This window comes from Maylandia zebra, linkage group LG13, assembly GCF_041146795.1.
Source record: "Maylandia zebra isolate NMK-2024a linkage group LG13, Mzebra_GT3a, whole genome shotgun sequence".
Classification (NCBI taxonomy): domain Eukaryota; kingdom Metazoa; phylum Chordata; class Actinopteri; order Cichliformes; family Cichlidae; genus Maylandia; species Maylandia zebra.
The window spans coordinates 9610331-9629826 of NC_135179.1; the positions used below are offsets into that span (position 1 = coordinate 9610331).

Here is a 19496-nt window from a genome sequence, read left to right on the forward strand (position 1 = left end):
TTAGCAGGAGTGCTGATGGGGTCAGAGAGGAATTACATATGAAATATACATGAGGAAAAAGATTCTTTTTCTTTTGGGTGAGGCATGAATTGCGTGCTTCACTCAGGGCAAGAAAATGCCCAGTGGCCTGTGTGACATAGAAGCAGCACTGTATGTGTGAGAGAATGGGGAAAAGAGTCCAGCACATTCCACATGGGAAGGAAAAATGAGCTTCAATACTATGAACAACCTAGGAGTATGGTGACATTGATCTAATACATCGGCTTTTGGAATATTATTGAGTCTTAATGCTTGGTGGGGGGACATCACCATCAACATGACATCAACATCTCCGTTCATTCTGATTCTTGACACAAGTTCATATTAATTTAACATTAGGGCGACATGCATTTACATTCCCTAGTACACAAAATAATGACACAAGCACAAACATAGGGCGAGAGCAGGGTGACAGCCTCCCAGAATGATTTAGTACCTTTAAGACAAAAAAAAAAAAAAAAAAGGAAACGGGAGCTACTTAAGTAGTATGTAAGTCGTTTGGCTTCAAACAGACCTTCAACATAAAACAGTGCTGCGCAAAATATGCAAGAAAAGAAAAAAAAAAAAAGCTTAAGGGTGGAAACATCGAACTTGTTTCAGTACTTGAGCAAAAACACAGTGTAGAGTACATCCACGCTATGGATGCGAGGATGTGATATGAGCAGCTGTTGATGTGAGGCCCAAACGTAAGCTCGCTATACGAGTTCATATGATGCCAATCCAAACCCCGGAAACAGCTGGTTAAAAGCTCAACCCAGGATGCAAAATCTCAAATAGCAAATATTTTTTAATTTAAATGGATTATGAGACAATATTATGCAAGATCCTGAAGAGCTACAACGTAAGTTACTTTATTCATTGTTAAACTAAATTTATAAGCAGTTATGATATGCTTTTACTTACATTTCCAGATTTGTGTTCACATTTGACTTATGCTGTAGTACTGATATTGCACTATAATGGTGCTGCTGGCACTCTGTGGCCACAGATTCGCACTTTGAATCGGGCAGTCTGTCATCACTGACAGCAGCTCGTTGGAAAAATGATGATAAATGTCCTTCATTTGTTTGCACTAATAAATGATGCTCCCTGCACGCTGCAATCACAGATAAAACATTATTAAGTATGTTTTTCTCTTTATTGTCCTAAATGGTCACTTTGCGGGGAAGCTAGCCTATATAGGAGAGTAAAATAAGTGTACATTTTAACATAAAAAGACTATAAAATTAAAAACCCTTTAAAAATAAAAATAAAATAAGTATCAAAATGAGAATAATTTAAAATGCAATGTTCTTTTTACTGGCTGTGATATCACAGCAGGTATTGTTTTACCATGGCAGTCCATCTGTCTGTGGCAAAACAAGATCTTGAGGACACCTACACAAGAACTACCACAAAGGCAGAGTACAGCCAGACAGAAACATAAGGGAGGGACTCGCCACTTAAAAAAAAAATAAAAAATTCTGAAATTCTGACACATGACCCGACCATACTAGCAAAAGCCAACACACACACGATGATTTAAACAACCAAACTATGAAGTTGCAATTGTGTTGTTGCACTGACACAAGCACCTGTGTAGCAGAATAAATTAGTGCTGCCACAACCGCTCGGATGCTTTACTAAGAAGAACGCCAAAAGGTCAAGACTTGTTAGGCAGGAATCTGGAACATCAAGACTCAGTCACAAAACTTTACAGGTGTGTAGCTGCACTATAATGAAACCACAAGGGTGTGTCCCCAGAATTCATTGGCACTGCACTTGGTTTAATTCCATCACCACCAGGATACTGTGTGTCAGATGCTGTGAAGCATAAGGTGCTGACAGAACTTAGCAGTGAAAACAAAACAAAGTGGCACAAACAATGACTCAAACTTTACCGAGATCACTTCAGTAGTGTGCACTGTGGTCACACAATAGTGATGGCAAAATAAATTTAAGGGGTAACCACAGGAAAAAACAATGTTAATGCCAAAACACAGACACGTGAATTTTATTTTTATCCAACTATAGGATTTAAAAAAAATAAAAAATTCAAGTGAAGGAGGGGAACCAAGACCGATCCACATCAAAACAAAGCGGGGGGAGGGTGGGAGAGACAAAGAGAAGCAAAGAGAGGAGGAGATGGATGCAGAGTGGAGAGCAGAGACAGAGCGTCTTCAGACAGACCAGAGATGACTCATGGTCGCTCGGTGCCTCTGTTGGTGGCAAAAACACGGCCACACTCAATTTTAGAGGCTTGCTGCTGGGACTGACTGATGGGTATTCCATCTTTCTGCAGCCAAGGGCCTGAAGGTTTGATCATTTGTTTAAAAACCAAAGTTTAGGCAGGAACATTAGTAAAAACCTCTTTCTTCCTGAAATATTACAGTGGCCACAACACAGAAGCACACTGTGGTTCTAAATTTTACAAAGTAAAAGAAGTCAGTGTTGGAATAAAACATCTAACAAATTCTCATAAAAGCATACACATAGTTTTGGTGGCAGACTGTGGCTCAAGCGGTTTCCCCCTCCTTTCATGATTCAGGGTATCAGCTGCTCAGTTCAGCTCTTTTCATAATGAATAATTGTATTTATTCAGTGAGTGGGGTAAGTCAAGGGTGGAGGCAGGCCTGTTCATCACCCGGACATTTTTTTTTGCTTTGGGCATTGCTGTTGTAATACAAAAAGAATGTGGTGTGGCACTGTCTTGCTGAAATAGGCAAGACATTCCCTTGTAATTATGTAGCCTGAATTGCAAGAAATGTTGCTCCAATATCTGTATACAGATACAGTGTTGCAGTTGTGCTAAACCGATGTGCCACACTAACACACACACAATGATTTTAGAACTTTACTCAATCTATCCTAAATGATCTTCAGCCCAGACAGGCATCTCCAGATCTTGGTTAAATGTCTACATGTCTCTTTCCTGTAAACTGTGCTGTATGGTACTGTACTGTATGGTACCATACATATACTGTATGGTACAGTTTAACCTTGCATAACCTTCCATATTAGCACTTCAGATCCCCATCCCCTCCTGTCTCCGTAAACTTGTTGCAGTTATGATCTTATACCCAGTTACCATCTCATCTTCACTTTGTCTAATTTCTTCGAACTTTGAGGGTGAAAAAATGTCCATTAAAAACTAACACACTTCCATGTAAGAGTGATCCAGTATAATCAGCTCCTTCTGCTAAAGGCCACTGAGCAGCTCCACTGCAAAAGCACTGGAGTTAATGCCTGGCCCGGGGCAACAATTACAATAGTAGTTAGCCATTTACTTCCTTTGACAAGATTTCTCCAAGCGATTTCAGCTGTCCTTCCAATTACCACCACGCTTCACTGAACTTTAAGATAACCAGTGCATTAAGTAATGTCAAGTTCATGACTTAAGAGTTTCTGCTTTTAGTTTGCTCATTAACATTAATTACTCAACTTACATCTTAATTCTCCCTTAAGATTGTTACTTTTTTAAAAGACAAACATGATCTTTTCCTCTGCTGGTTAAGCGATGAAGCTTGAACCATTTTAAACATACTGGAAAAACATAAAAAGCTTACACAATTTTTAAACAATTACTCTTGGATTTAACTTTACCAACTTGCTGATTAGTCTGCAAGTTAAGTTTATAAAGATGGTGTTCCATAAGTAACATATTTTGGCTCCATAGCTTGTTTACTCAAAGTTTAGTCCAATTCACGACGTCATTGAGCCATTACAAACACATGGCCCCAGGCGGCGGGGACAGGTGAGGTGAAAGCCAAATGCAGTTGAGTGCGCTTAATTTGTACACCTGTTTTTTAACGAAATACCCACTCATTCAAGTAGAACACCCATAAGCGCTGAGACACACAAAAAGAATCACCCAGAACTTCAAGTCCACTTCAACCGTTCTTTCTTTTTAAGCACTCAAAGTTGTACCATGTATGCATGCTGCAAATTATCAGTATAATTCACATCACTGGCATCAACATTTAGTGTCAGCCTGTGAAGTTGCATACCACGCACCTCACACACCGCTGTAAGTCCGACCCACCCAAACGTCTGCATAAATATGTGCACTATGTGTATGCAGCAACAGTGTTAGTGGAGTAATAGAAAAAGTACATTTATTCATAACACAAGCAACGATCGTCAAAACAGACATAAAAATTCCTTCCAGGAGTTTGGCATTTAGCCCGAGCCAGGGTTAAGAACTCAATATCATCACATCTTGAAATAGGATTTGATGGTTTTGCTATTACGGTGCCAGGAGTTACTGAACAACTTCAGCAAAAGCGCTGTACTCTGGCACAAGTATAATCAACAAGATGATCCAAACAACACAGAGATCTAAGGCCTTCCTAGTCCTTAGTAAAGAGGGGCCTATAAATTTCAGTGACATATTACTGCTGAAGAGCGTAAAATTACCCCTGCTGTATTTAAAACAATTGGTGTAGGTGGCAGTCAGCACAAATAGAACCCAATCCAAACAGACATTTCCGTTAAAGATGAGGCAAATTCACAGAGTCCATTGCATCTGAAAACTTGAGCTTGTTGCCAGGAATACAGGAATCTGTATTACTCCTCAAGCCATCAAAAAGGCATTTAACCAAGTGTGGTAAAATAGCGCTTTGTGTTTCTTTCTGTGTCATAGTTAAGCAAAGAGACTAGGAGCCACATATTTGGAAGTCCAATGTAATAACTAGCTCTCTTTATTTTCATTGTGGCCTTTCATTAGCTTTAATGTTGTCCTGATTTAATTTAAGCATTTAAAGTGCCAAGTAGGGCTGTTCTATATAACGATATATATCGGATGGCGATAAAAAAAAACGTCTATCGTTTCATTTTACGCTATCGTTTGTTTCGTGGTGTCGCAAAATAAACTGTTTACGGCAATATTTTTTCATCCTTTTGATGGTCACTGTAGTGGCTATATTAATTTCTTAAAGTTCTCGCTTTCACTTTTATGTAATATAACCACACTACCTACGGACAAGCGCCTGTTTTTATGCGTTGTGATTAGCAACAACGACGGTAACAGCATCGCGTGTCCGCTTGTTTATGTTCCACATAAACCTTTCACAATAAAGCTCAAGATCCTGTTGAGACTTTTCAAAATAAACTGAATCACGTGAAAGAGCAGATGATGAGAATTTAAAAAAGAGCCGCCAGGTACTAAAAAATAAACCTTAGACTCAAACTTTAGAACAGGCTTTTCTACTCAAAGAAAACGGCGGCCTTTACAACTTATGTCTAAAAATGTATGTTTCATGCATCGGTTAAAACACTGGAGTCCAGCTACATGACGCGCAGCTGGAAACACTTCCCGCAAAACGAGCTGCCCGAGATTCACATAATTTACAGAAAATGTTACATTTTTGTGATTTATATCGTTATCGGGACGACAGAATTCTTATATCTGGATATGAGATTATGGGTCATATTGCACAGCCCTAGTGCCAAGTATTTGAAATGACAAAAATAATACAAACCATAAAAGCTGCATCACAAAACATGCAACACAAGAGTCAAATCAAGTAAGAAACAACTTCAAAAAGTAACAGTAGCAGCTCCTTTAATTCAAAAGAGCAAAACTTGCTGAGTGGAAGTTTTCCAGTTCAAATGCAGCAAATATGCTGCTTTACAAGGGAAGGCCCACAGACTTCCTCACATCACACCATAACGTCTTTTGTGCTCAACTGGAGTCACACCACTCACTGTGTGGATTGTGCAAACCAACAGCTAATCCTGGCAGACTCTTTTTATTACTCATTTAGGATTAAATAAAATGATCGACTCCAGCCTACAGGATTGTGCATGGACCTGTATTAACCTGATTAAGCTGAACTTTAAATAACTGGTTACACCCTCGTTCAAGATATTGTGTACCAGAGTGGGCTGCTGATTTGTTTACATAGTTAAAATGCTTTGAACAGGAGACTGACATGTCAATTTTGACAGTCTATACAGAGCAAGGATTACAAAGTGTTGCACAAGAGCTCTGAATTCATCTGTTAAACAAAGCATTTTAATTTTGCACTCCCTAAAAGAAAGGCAATTATGTCTACGCTGAAAATCTTTGATCACACAGTAATCCCAGGAATACACTGTCGTCCTGTACCTCGGATGAGGCTGACAGAGCTGATCGCACCCACTGAAGATAATGGTTCTGCCTCCACCTGACAAACTACTGTATGTTTCTGACGCACCCTAGAAGTATCTCTCCATGTTGTAAAGCTAATAACACTTTCTTACTCCATTTTTGTCAACTACATATAGGAAAAGATGCTGACAGGAAGATAGTAAATCCAGTCCAATTTCAAAATAAAAGACCCTGTACCAACTAAATGATCTGACTTACGCTGTGCAAGGAAGTGAACAAAACTGTCAGAAACGCAGTGTTTTTTGGTTTTAATGTGATCCCTGCTTGACTGCAGGCAACAAACTTTTAGCATTAGCATTTTTCAGCAGCATTAAGGCCAGGATTAACACCTACTGACACCTCATGGATGCTTAGCTGCCATGCCACAGTACTCTTGCAACATAATGGCAGTGCTGGCTTACCACGACAATTTGACTGGTATGTGGATGCCTTCACAGAGCCACATTTACACCCTTAAAATTTGACATCACTCAGACCCTCGCATATATGGAGAAGCAGAAAGTATCACATCTGTATTATACCTACTGTAACAGGAAACCAAACTACAGTATCTACCACGCTGCATGACAGCACAGTCACAGTGTTGTTATTACCAGTTCCTTGCCACTGCACTGCATTATTAATTACCCTGTAAACATGCAAGTTATCGGTACTTCGCAGCACTAGTGGCGCAGAGACAAAATCCTGCAGAGTAGATTAACAGGATAGCAACTAAAATTTTCAACGTACTTCACAAACCATGCATTGCTTGAAAGTATGTACTCTGAAGTCTTTATACTCCACCACAGTGAGAAAACAACTGAAGGAACAAGGACAAAAACAGGATGGTTGTGGACCAGCAGCTTCAATTGTGACTCTACAGCCATCTGTGCTTGCGTGACTATGCAGGTGATGATACATTCATCTTATTCTGTGTGTATGTGTTGCACTGGGGCTCACCGCTCCACCGTCTTCCTCTGTTAGACTGCTGTGAAACAATAGGACATGAACACACACACACGGAGGAAGCGAAGATTCCTGCATTCCTATACTACGGAGACTCAACTGTGCCACACACACAAGTTCAGGGCAGGGGAACTATTACTGTCACATTTATAACCAATATGGATATCATTCTTTCCATTCTTTCAAAAAAGTAAGTGAATGTGCAAAGAAAGCCACGTAATACAGCTTCAACTGTGGATGACGGGACGAAAGGCTTGTATTACTTTTATGACCAGCCTGTTCTCATTCCCTGGGAGCCAAATACTGCTTTTTCGTCAAAGCCACTGGTGTGTCGCAGATACACACTCGCCTTTGGTGTCTCCATCTTCACACATTGGATGATGGCAGTAGTGAGACGGGCCCTATCACTCCCAACACATTGTGTATGGATGCCTGTAAAGCAGTGGTCCCCAACCCCCGGGCCATGGACCGGTCGTTTGGTACCAGGCCACGAGAATTGAGAATTGAGGCTCGGGTGTGAAAATTATGGTTTTTGGTGTTTTTAAATCAGCTTTTATTGTTATTTTTTTATCGTTTTTATCGTTAACTCGGTTTCCCTGGGACATTTCCCGTGTGTTATGAATACATCTTATTTTTTTGGTACCGGTACTGGTTTTATTTTGTTGTATTTATCCGCGACACCTTAAAGGCCGTGAAAATATTGTGGGACATAAACCAGTCCATGGCGCAAAAAAGGTTGGGGGCCGCTGCTGTAAAGGATCCCTTGATATCACATTTGAATGTTTTGGTTAAGTATCATTTTCTAATGCACAGAATGAAGAAGCACAAGCTTTCCTGGTTAAATCAAGGGAAGTAAAAACCAGACAAAGCAAAACATAAACCTCAAAAAAGGACTCGAACCACACCGCAGTCTTCTTTCTGACAACTGCGTGACTTCCTCCAGCGCCAGTTTTCCAACATCCTAATGCAGAGTTTCAAGTTAAGGCCATTTTAAAACGCAAATTCTCCCCACAATACATTTAAAAAACGTTCTGCTTTTCTCAGTGTCAATAACCAGACACAAATAACTATGTCGACTCTGGCATATGCAGATGTCCATGCTAGTAAACGGACTCAAAATCAGTTTAAAAAAAGGTAAACAGCCATAATACCATTGCTAACCTCTTACATGATATCTAATATTTTGCAGATTCTTGAAGTGTTTCGTGAGAACACAACAATCTCAAATTCTCAAACAAAGAAGAGCTGATACTTGCATTTATTGAAGCAGTATAAATGATAAAGTGGAACTTAAAAAGAAGAGTGTAGTCGCTCCACCGCTCGCCCAGAATTAAGTGGCAAATCAATAAAAATGGTAGTGAGAGAAAGCTCGGTTTGTCAATGTCATTTTTTTTTCTGTTGGCTTATCTTTGACTCACCAACAAGACTGGCAAACATAAGTGTGCTGCGTGCAGTTTACTGCTATCATGTTCCGGTAATTCTTAACATGAAAGTTGACACTGAATATACCTTTTGTTTTCAAAAGGCAGTGTAATCCACGAAGGTGAGAAGGAGCTTAATATGTGAATCAGACAAAACTGTCACCTCTAATACAAGAGGAGTAGGAAGGCTGTTTTCCAGTAACGATACGTGGAGGATTTGCGTTCAGGAATACCAATCCTGTGTCTAGTTTCTGTTATTTATTTCTGGGGAAATAATGTGGTGTTAAATGCGGATAAACTGACCACCATTAAATACTCACTTGTCCCAACTTACTACACAGCCCCAGGGTTGTGCCACAACCCTTATGTCTACCTTACGTCACCTTACTTTGAAGGTAAACATTTTAATCATATGACACAGAGACTTGTAGTTCTACTGACTGTTCACCATTTTAAGGTATTTTCCTCCATCCTTACCTGGGTTTTGGGAGAAACACCTGAACCCTTGGTGCTTATTTGACCTGAAATGGCTCGCTTTACATATATTACTAACTACCATGGTGGTGGTTTCACAAAATACGGGTTCCCCTCTTTGTAAAATTTGAGCCACAAATTCACCCTGAAAACTCTCTTTTGTGAGGCTCAGATTTGTGATCTTTTACACAGAAGGCCTGTCTCAACATCAGCCAATGCTCCTCCTACAGTTTCTAACAGATACACAAAGAGTGGCAGGTCCACAAACAGAGGAGAAAACAAGCTAGCAGAGTTCATGCTTTATTTCCTGCTCAAACATTCCTGTCCAAGCCACACTTTTTCACACAGTGGTAGAACCAAATATAGGCATCGGTGAGGTTTACCATGTCCCTTGGTGCTTAGAAGCACATCCAGAGGTTTCAGGTCTTTCAGTAAATTCCTGCTGAAACAATGAAATAGACATTTAGCTACATAATGATCATAGTTCCTACAGTATAGCATCCTTATCAACATATTAATCTGCTTCCAGTGAGAAATTACAACTTAACTCATAATTCTGCCATATTTAAGTTGTGTAGTTGTGTGATTTTTGTCCTTTATAACTGTTTTTCAAGTTACTTTGGTGCACATTAATCAGCTATGTGCCGCTTGTTCCAGGCCTGGAAGGGGAATCAAGTCTGAGATGCCAACCTACCTATCTACAACAAGGCAAGATACTGAACTTAAATTAGAAACAAACAAGATTAGGAGCAGCGGAGGGTGGGCGGGTATGAGGGGCACTTGTGAAAACGCACACAAAATAAATAAGGATATAATATGCATATGATGGACTATTTAGGATTGAAATTAACAGACTGTGCGTGTTCAAAAAGACTGGAAACATTTAATATCTCTAGTCTTTAGGATTCCTGTAATTACCACAAAGACCCTGGAGGTTAACCAAACATCGTCAAGTCCTATTACCGTGTTTAATGAATCTCCCGTCTACAAAAAGCCTCCCTCACACAGCAGTTAAATTCCACAACAGAGTGACTATTACACAAACAAATACATAACTGAGGGTATAGATGGTTAACTTTTGTAACCTTACTGATTTGCTACAGAGGGCAGATCAAACGGGTGAGACTGATAGGTTTACTTTTTTATGTCCATGGTTCTTAGTTTTAGAGTTACAGTATCCTGTCCTACATATTCTCATTGGTTTTCATGTACTGCAGCATTATTTGGGGATACTTTGTCATATTTTGTATCATTTCCCATGATACATGACCAGCTTGTTGTGTTTCTGTTGTGGTACGTGGCTATTACTGCTGTTGTTTTGTGTTACATATAACGAACAATGACACAGTCGTTGAGACTATGATGGAGTTGCACAGCATTCAGGAACTTCCTTACAGTTTGGATTACAGGCTTTGGGTTCCCAGCACTGGGCCTCGGTAAAGTGTGGAGCCCAGTGACTAAGAGGCCAACTGTATTACACAGCCTACATAAAAATGAGCACCACAGTTCTTTAAAAATGACCCGACGAGTGCCTACTGACGTTAAAGTGTGAAAAACAACAATATGAAGTGGTTATTTCACGGTTGTTGTTGTTGTAGCTTGGTCAGATCTGAGCGCTTTAGCCAAAGGAAAGGCAGCTGTCAGTCTCTGTCCGGGATACGCGGACAGGTTTAACATGTTTTGCGAAGCCTCTACGATACTACAAACAGCCAGTAAACTATCAGGTAGTCTCTTTTTTAGTGTGTGTTCGTGTAAGGGTAACAAATCACTGCATGTTCACTACTTGCGACAGTTTTCTCATGTAGCATCAAGACGTCCCAGCTAGCTTCTTGATGCTATCAAGTTAGTAGTCCGTTGTCGGACAGCTAAGCTACCGCAGGTCTATTACCGGACAAGCATCAACCACTCCTACTTCTTCTTTAACATTAACTGCTGTTATTCACAACGCAATTTAGACCACAGCCACAGTCCAGCGAGTACAAACAAGCACGTCGACGTAGCACAATTTGTGCAACAACTCACTTACACGGAGGTAAATATGATCGGTGCTCAACAAACCAAGAATTAACGTTGGGTTTACATTAAACGTTAACTAAGTCTTAACCCAGGCATGTTAGCAGCCAGAAAACATTAACATAATGGTAACCCGGATCTCTAAACAAGCATGGATAAAAAGGCCAAGACAATAACAACCATAAACACAAGCGAAGTCAAACAGTTGCTGTGTGTCCGACAATGGAATTATAACATGAGTAGCACAGTAATTACTGTACCAACAAGCATCAAAACAAAAACCTTCTGGTAACAGCATATTAGAAACAGCTCACTTATGGCTATAGAAACGATTCGTTACTGTTATAACACCACTGTAGGACCACAAGACTGTAAATACGCTGGTGGTGTTTAACTACTCTGTGTCCGAAAATGGAACTATGTGATTGCGCACTGCAGTTTTACCTTGTACACATCTCCGTATGTGCCGCTTCCTATCCTCTGGATCAGCTCGAAATCCTCCTGTGGATTCCGCCGGGACAGGTCGACACTGGAGTTCATCATTTCCACTGCCGATTACGGCGCCGATCGCGCACGGTTTACGAACCCCAACAATGTACGAAAACAGATATTTAAAGAAAAACATACGGCGTCAGAAAATCCCAGCCTGAATCCAATGTAGCTCCAACATGGCTTCCACTGCGCATTGGGCATGCGCAATGGACATCATGGCGTACCCTCTCCATGGTGTCTGATGGGGGAGACGTGTGTTGTTAAATTTTAATGCGTTTGGAAACGGATTTCGTAGTTGAATATGGTAATTAAAATGCAATTAAATTATTACTATTTGCTTACTACTTCACTAGTTGCTTGTATGGATACATATTAAGAAACAGCAGAAAAAATACAAATTATAATCCAAACCTACACTGATTTCACTATATAATGAAAATAAAGTCAGATTTTGGGATTTACACAGGAAGCTGTAGGGGAAAGGAAATGAATGAAAAACACTAAGCTCTATGGCTGCATTATTTGGCTCCCTTAATGTAAAACTGGGCTAAGCAGGGCTAAACAGTGGCAGATGGCAACTTTATGATTCAGTGAGGGGGTCTGTGATGCAGGGAAAAACAATCCCATCTTTTCCTGTTACCGTTTTAGAGATATTTCATATTTTCCAGTGGTGTTAGCAAATAATGAAACAGTTAAACACACAATTGATTTAAAAAGTAAACTATTTTCTGCCATAAAACTCTTAAAAAAAAACCCCATACAGTCACCATGGAATGGTCCCCCATTAGCAAAACAAAAAGCAGGGGACTATGCCAGTGTTATTAACCTGAAAAGTGTTGAGAAGAAATTCACAATTTATCACAGTTTGATTAAAAAGTAATGCAAAAAAAGGCAGTGTCTGGCAATTTTATGAACATGTTGAGATACTGAGCAACATTTGTGAGTTGCTTTTTAAAGATAACCATAATCAATGAATAAGTGAGCTTGGGAATGAGTGCCACGGGCAGGATTTTAGAAATTAGAGGTCAAGCACTGCTGGAGGATTGGAAAATCAAAATTTCTTTACTTGTAAGCTTTCAAAAATAATTTCTCAGCTGCTTCCAAAACATATTTTAAATACCTGGAAATCTCATTTACAATTAAAAAGTTGTAAGCAAACCAAAACATGTTACAGAGCGGTTAAAACACAGTGGTATTTCAACATGGCCACTTTTTTTTTTACATGTTAGCAACAAAGAAAATCAAACCAAGTGCCTTAAAACATAACATCCCTGAAAACACAACAGTCTGTTTTGACATATTTATGAATAAGTCCATCTATTGCTCCTAAGCTGACTCTGAAAGTTGCTTGATGCTTCAATGAGGACACAGTGAAAGGCAGACTGTGTTGAAGCTTGGTTTCTTGGCTTGGTGAGGATTTGACCCCAGAGTGGATTTGGAAAGTCTGCTTCTTAGAAGGAGATCTGGAAGAAGATGGGCAGTTTTGCATCCCAGTCTGAGGCTTTGTTTCAGGGTTAGATGTTGGTCCAGTATCATATTGTATTAGAAGTTTTTTGAGTAGACAGGACAACTGAGGACTCAGGAGGAGCACCAGGATACCACCAGGACGGAGAACTCTAGACACAAACATTTGTTATAATAGTTGCATCTCTATCTTTCAATGCTTATTCCAATAATGGCTATGACATTTTTATCTATGCATTAATTTAGTTTTTCCTATTAAAAAAAAAACTAACTAACTAAAAAACAGAACAATAAGACAGCTTAGGATGTGTACTGATGTGCAAAGTGACTCCCAAGCTAAAAATCCACAGTGCACACACATTCACAGAGAAAACAAGTAATGTTTTCTGTTTCGCCAAACAATTCTAAAAGAAACAATTGAGACCGACAAACATAGGAACAAACCTCTCCATCTCTGTCAGGATGAGTGGCAAGTTGGCAGCCATGTCTATTCTGGAGCCAAACTTCCTGCCAAATGGCAGGTCACAGATCACAGCGTCTACAGTGGCACTGGGCACAGGCAGTACTGCACACACAGAGGAGGACAAACAAGCCTAGAGGTAATTTAATATACGACAACAGGCTTCACACTAACCTCCCACTCACTGAGTCCTATCCAAAAAATGCAGCCATGCATCCACAGTGAAAATTCAGGAGCTAAGATTCAATATTTAACTTCTCAAAGACATGAATTTGTAATATAGTTAAAATTTAATTTATAGTAATTCAATTTATAATTTAATCCTTTTTAAAAATGTGAAAATGTGAGCTACTTTATGGTGGTCGGTCTTATCAAGATATAATTCCTCTATTTAAAAAAGAAATGTACTCTAAGATACCATAAAGACTAACCTCATATAAGTAACGCCAGTCAGGTTTGATAAGACTGAACATGTCATATGTGACATTCAAAGAAATGTGCACATTATAATTTTTTCATGTTTATCTATATTTTCACATGTCTGGCTAATTTTACACATGACTAGATTCATTCATGCACACAGGGCCATCTGTCGTGCGCCTTAAAATCCACTTGTATTGCACTGGATTTACAACTGGTGCGATTTAAAAAGTTAACGTCTGTCCCTCTTTTTAAATGAGAACATTAGTTTAATACAATTAAGTAAGACATGTATTAATAATGTAATATTTAGCTTACTTTACTGCTCTTTTTGTGTGCAGCTGACCTACCCAGAGACGACGCTTTCAGCAGGTTTATTCTGTTTTCCAACTCAGCAAATGCTATGTTCTCACTGGCCTTCTGCAGCTGTGCTTCATCAATATCCACACCCAGGAAACAGGCATCCTGAAAATCCCAGAAACAGGGATTTTTAAACCTCATAAACAAACTTTTCTAAACATTTCTACACTTTAAAGATCAACAGTACATGATTTCTTTTCTGACCTTATGCTCCTGTGCAGCTTCTATTAAGATGGTCCCCACCCCACACATTGGGTCAACCACACGGAAGCCTGGCTAGAAAACAGAACACAGCATACAGCGCATACAGCTGGTTAACCACAAAAAGTATGACTGTGACTGGTTCACCACACTGAATGCCAAGTGACAGACAACTAACATCATACTAAGGGCTCTTTAAGTGGATCAGATGGGGGGTGGTAGACTAGCCAAAGTACTTTCACTTTGTAAAAACACATGCTACAGTAAAAGTTGTTACTTTAGCACATGTAATTAAGTAAATATCAAAAATCTTCCCAGCTCCAAATAGGCAAAACAAACTAAACTATCCATCCGTTTTCTACTGCTTCTCTGGAGCTGGGTCACGGGGGCAGCAGCTTAAGGAGAGAAGTCTTGACCTCTTTCTCCCCAGCCACCTCCTCCAGCTCATTTGGGGGAATGCTGAGGCATTCCCAGGCCAGCTAAGAGATGTAATCTCTCCAGTATGTTCTAGGTCTACCCCGGGGCCTCCTCCTGGTAGAACATGCCTGGAATACCTTGCCCAGGAGGCATCCTAGTCAAATTCCAAGCAGCTGTACCTCCCAAATCGTGGAAGTCCTCACCCTATCTCTAAGGGAGAGCTCAGTCACACTCATTTCCACCACTTGTATCTGCATTCTCATTCGTTCAGTGGCTACCCAGAGCTCATGGCCATAGGTGAGGTGTAGATCAACAGGGTAAACTAAAAGCTTCATTTTTACGCTCGGTGTTTACAATACACAATAGACAGATACAGAACCTACATTACAGCAGATGTAGCTCTACTCCATCTGTCAATCTCCTGCACCCCTATGTAAAACCTCTACCTGGGCCAAAAACCTTTCCCTGAGCCGGAGTGGGAACGCCACCCATTTACAGTAAAAACCACAAACAAAACTAGAGGCAAATCATTTTGCTACACAAACATAAATGGAAGAGCTCTGCTTGCATGATGTGATGATGCCTTCTTATTTGTGCACATAATAATATAACTCCGTCATGGTTTCAGAATTCATCAGCACAATTTTTAACTGGCAGAAGGAAATTTGATCACATCACTCCGATTTTGACCTCTCTACACTGGCTTCCAATTGAATTTAGGACCCTTTTAAAGTCCTTTTATTGGTTTTTAAATCTCTAAATGGTCTGGCACCTGTTTATTTGTCTGACTTGTTGAAGCCCCATGTACCCACTCGTTCCCTTCGGTCAGCTGAGCAGTTGCTGCTAACTCTGTGGGTAACTGATTGAGATATATATATATATATATATATATATATATATATATATATATATATAAATTTTATTGCTATGTCTGGTTTTATTACTATGTGCATATTAGTATTGTACAGCACTTTGGTCTACCAGGTGTGTTTTAAAGTGCTATATAAATAAATGATGATGATGAGTATTCAAACCATAACCTGCAACAGGCACAGAACAGCTGTGTGTACAGTAGTATATACACCTGTATATGAGCCAGTGAGGCCATGGCCCAGGCTGTTGTAGACCTTAGTCCTGTGATTTTTATATAGCTCCGGTTAGCAAGAGGCAACCTGAAGGAAAGAAGACTCAACTTATTACTTCTTATCAAATTAATTACAGATATAATATTAAAGAGACCGGTTCATCTTAAGTCATTTGACTAAACATTTGTGGGTCTTAATGGCAAAAAGCAGTAAGCTAAACTTGTAACAGACAGAGCATATTATAAGCAGTGACAATAAAAGAACTGCATAATGTATAAGAGGTCTGTTGCTGTACTGAGACTTCGATGTATATTACTGTGTTAAATGTAAAACATCACTGTCAATAACCTGGTCAGTGGGATCCCGAGCAGGCAGTAGTCATCACTCAAATGGACATTTATCTACAGAAAAACAACAACAACAATAGATAATATTACAGCTGAAGTGCCAGAAAAGACAGGCAAGACTCTCTGCAAAGCAATTAACTACAGATGGACTATTTATATTGCAAACATTTCTATTGTAAGACAAAACTTAACTGAACTTATAATCAGTGCAATCCAACAGATTGTTTTTCAAACACAACTGATTACCTCCAACTGTGGATTCTTCAAGTCAGCCTTCCAGCCCAGCAGTCTGCTCAGACCTGCTCCAATCACTCTGCTCACCTCCTGTTTCACACAAAAGTAGAACATTTTTTTGAACATATCCACTGAATATGAATGTCTGTTTCTATGTGGATCCCAGGGATTGCACTTAGTAATATAGAGAGATTAAAAGTATATATCCTTTTAAACAATTATTGCCGCAACACCCTTTGTCTGGGTAAGTTAAACCGATAAACTATTAGAGGAGAAATGACAACTCGTATCTCTGAACATTTGTGTTAAGATAACTTATTCTTACATAAGTTGTGGTGAGTGTTGTGGTAGCATTAACATGTCGTGTTTTTCAGTGGTGGGAGAAACTAGAGCTCTTGGAGAAACCTGCTCAAAGCACTGTGAGAACTTTGAGACTTTACACTGAAGACTCATACCTACTTTAAACCCAGGTGCAGTTAATGCTAACCACTGAGCTACCATGCTGCCCCTGCACTTCATTTCTGTTAAACACCTGTAAAAAGAAGCAGAGACACAGACTTTAACATTTCCTACCTGTGCGCCCAAGCATCGTGACAGAGATCCAGAACATTTGCAGCTGATCCTGAAGGAGACCGGGATACAGGAAAGCAGCTCTGGTTTATCCTCACAGGTTGTCAGCAGTGTCTGATTTTTTTCTCCGGTGGTCTTCACTTCATATGGAGATAAACACGAGGAGACATAAATATATAAAGACTTTAACCTCAGAAGTCACTGATGTATAAGCCGTCTCAAAAATAAAATGTTGCCATTGCATTACCATTTTCCTGACTTTCTTCAGTGAAATCCTTTGCTATGTCATCCATCTTCCTGCTGCTACTTGCTCCACGGTGCTCCAGCCTGGATGCTGTGTGGTCACAAACTGGTCCTCCCCCATTGACGTATGCTCCATGTGTACAGTCGATAAACTCCTCTAACATCCCCTCTGCTTCTTCCTCTCTCGTCCTTTCTTCCTCACATGCCTTCCCCTTTTCTACAGTCTTCTCAATGCCTGTGTCCCAAGCTGCCACTTTCCTCTCCTTCTCCTCCTCCTCCTCATCTCTCTTTCTCTTCTGTGCCATTGTGGATACTCCATTTTGTCCACCACTTCTCTGTTTGTCAATCTCCTCCTTCCTCTCCCCTCCTGTACTTCTAAACTCTACAAGGCTCTTCTCCCCCTCTCTGCTCTGTTCGTCACTCCCTCTCATCTCATCCTCCCTCTTCCTTGTCACTCCCAGGGCAGGGCTTGATGTTTTGATGGTGTTTTTGCTGCCTGTCAGCTCCCCCTGCAGTCGACTCCATGTCATTACAGCACTGGTCCACTGATTCTTGTCATCCAACAGTCTGGACTGTAGCACAGAGGCTGCCTTTGCTATAAATATTACAAAAAACGCGATACAGAAGTCAGTTCAGAAGTGGTATGTAAACACTGAATGGTATTGCTTATGTTTTTGTATTAATTGTATGTATAGGTTCTTGGAGTTAGTTTGAGGCTACTACCTGTGCTGGTGTGGGCAGACAGACTCACCGGCGAGTCTTGTTTCAACAGAAGAAAGAGTCTCTCTGCACCCTTCAGGTTACTAACTCTGTTGATCTTTGCAGAAGAGCTGAATAACACTTTACCTGGAATTTGACACACCTAAATGCAAAAGTCCACATTCACATTTAAGAGCTCTTCTACATCTTTCATCAAAAAGTTAATTTTTAACCCCGTCTTATAGTAGATTAACCTTCAGAGAAAGGCCACTTTGGCTTGGTCGTAGTGATTGAACACTGATAACCACTCATGTGGATGGCCAACAGTTTCTCTACACACTGAGACAACAGCTGGCTCAGATCATGTTAACAGTTGTGATCAGAAGTTTGCATACACTCATCATGGGCAGCAATTTGGGACTGTTGATGATTTCTTTGAACTGTTCTTTTTCCATAGTGATTGTACAGCGTACATCTTTAACAACTTTAAAAAAAAAATTGGTGCACAGGATTAAATTTATTTTGTATTTTCTCTAACCCAAGCAGGTTCAAAAACGTACATACAGGCTCAAATAAATATATATTAGCCCTTCTAATATTTGATTAAATGTCCCTTAGCACTTTTGCTAGCCAACAAGCTTCTGGCATAATTCTAATTAGATATCTGCCCAGTCTTCTTGTCAGAATTAGTAGAGGTTATTTAAACTGGTTGGTTTCCTGGCATAGACCTGACTTTTAAAAAGACCCCACAAATTTCCATCAGGGTTGAGGTTAGGACTTTGGGATGGCCATTCTAGAGGCTTAATTCTATCATTCTTTATCCATTCCAAAACCAGCTTTGATGTGTGTTTGGGATCACTGTCTGGATGGAACAGCCAACCTTCAACCATGTGTCTGTTGCCAACACTTATTGAAGGAGTGTATGTACATATTTGAGGCTGTACGCATGCTTTAACCCTGTGCGGATTACATCGCGTGACAGCGACAATCACAAAATTACGTAAAGCCTGACTAAAACGTTTAAATAAAACTTTGCTGTAAATTTGAATATTTCCTATAACATAAATAAAAAAAGATTTCGTAATATCAACATTAGAAGTTAATTATGACTTTTTTCCCCTTTTCTTTCCACACAAAGAGCGTCCGTATATTTGTCTCTTAAAGGCTTTTAAATCATGAAGACCCCGAGGTTTTTATTTTGTTTTTTTGGGGTTGGGGGGGGGGGGGGGGGGGTAGCTGTTAGTTGTTGCATGTAGCTAACACTCACGTCTTCAGCCGCTAGCTTCGTCTTCACCTCGTTGATTAAAAAAGCCTCCATACCGTTACCGGCCGTGCAGTAGTAACGAACCACATTCCCACCACTTCCCGGTTCATCCATGTTATAAAATGTGTCAAATCTCAACAAGCGACGCTCTCTACTAGCAACAGTCTGCTGAGTCTTGTTTGACTACGAAAGCCGCCATATTGGCTTGTTTGTTTACA

The 19496-nt window shown here is 40.0% G+C and overlaps 2 protein-coding genes across 10 annotated transcripts in view; both read right to left on the minus strand.

Annotated features, from left to right (window-relative positions):
- LOC101484057 (mitogen-activated protein kinase kinase kinase kinase 3) overlaps positions 1-11709 on the minus strand; it is a 47436-nt gene extending 35727 nt beyond the window's left edge. For all 8 annotated transcript variants that reach the window (XM_076891488.1, XM_012919717.3, XM_012919714.3 and 5 more), the window contains exon 1: positions 11467-11709. In XM_076891488.1, coding sequence (XP_076747603.1) covers positions 11467-11565 — 99 coding nt within the window. In that variant the 5' untranslated portion in view covers positions 11566-11709. The remainder of the gene's footprint in view (positions 1-11466) is intronic.
- A 787-nt stretch (positions 11710-12496) lies between these two features.
- thumpd2 (THUMP domain containing 2) lies at positions 12497-19496 on the minus strand. Of its 2 annotated transcripts, XM_004553427.2 has the most exons (11): positions 19282-19496; positions 18039-18177; positions 17320-17910; positions 17076-17212; positions 16515-16592; positions 16270-16322; positions 15921-16008; positions 14423-14494; positions 14209-14323; positions 13423-13543; positions 12497-13130 (listed from the first exon to the last, which is right to left on the minus strand). In XM_004553427.2, the coding sequence occupies exons 1-11, from the start codon at positions 19390-19392 to the stop codon at positions 12770-12772; spliced, it is 1866 nt and encodes a 621-aa protein (XP_004553484.1). In that variant the 5' UTR covers positions 19393-19496; the 3' UTR covers positions 12497-12769. The 2 variants fall into 2 exon arrangements, with proteins under 2 accessions (XP_004553484.1, XP_004553485.1); XM_004553428.4 differs by lacking the exon at positions 19282-19496 and having other exon boundaries at positions 12530-13130; positions 18067-19245.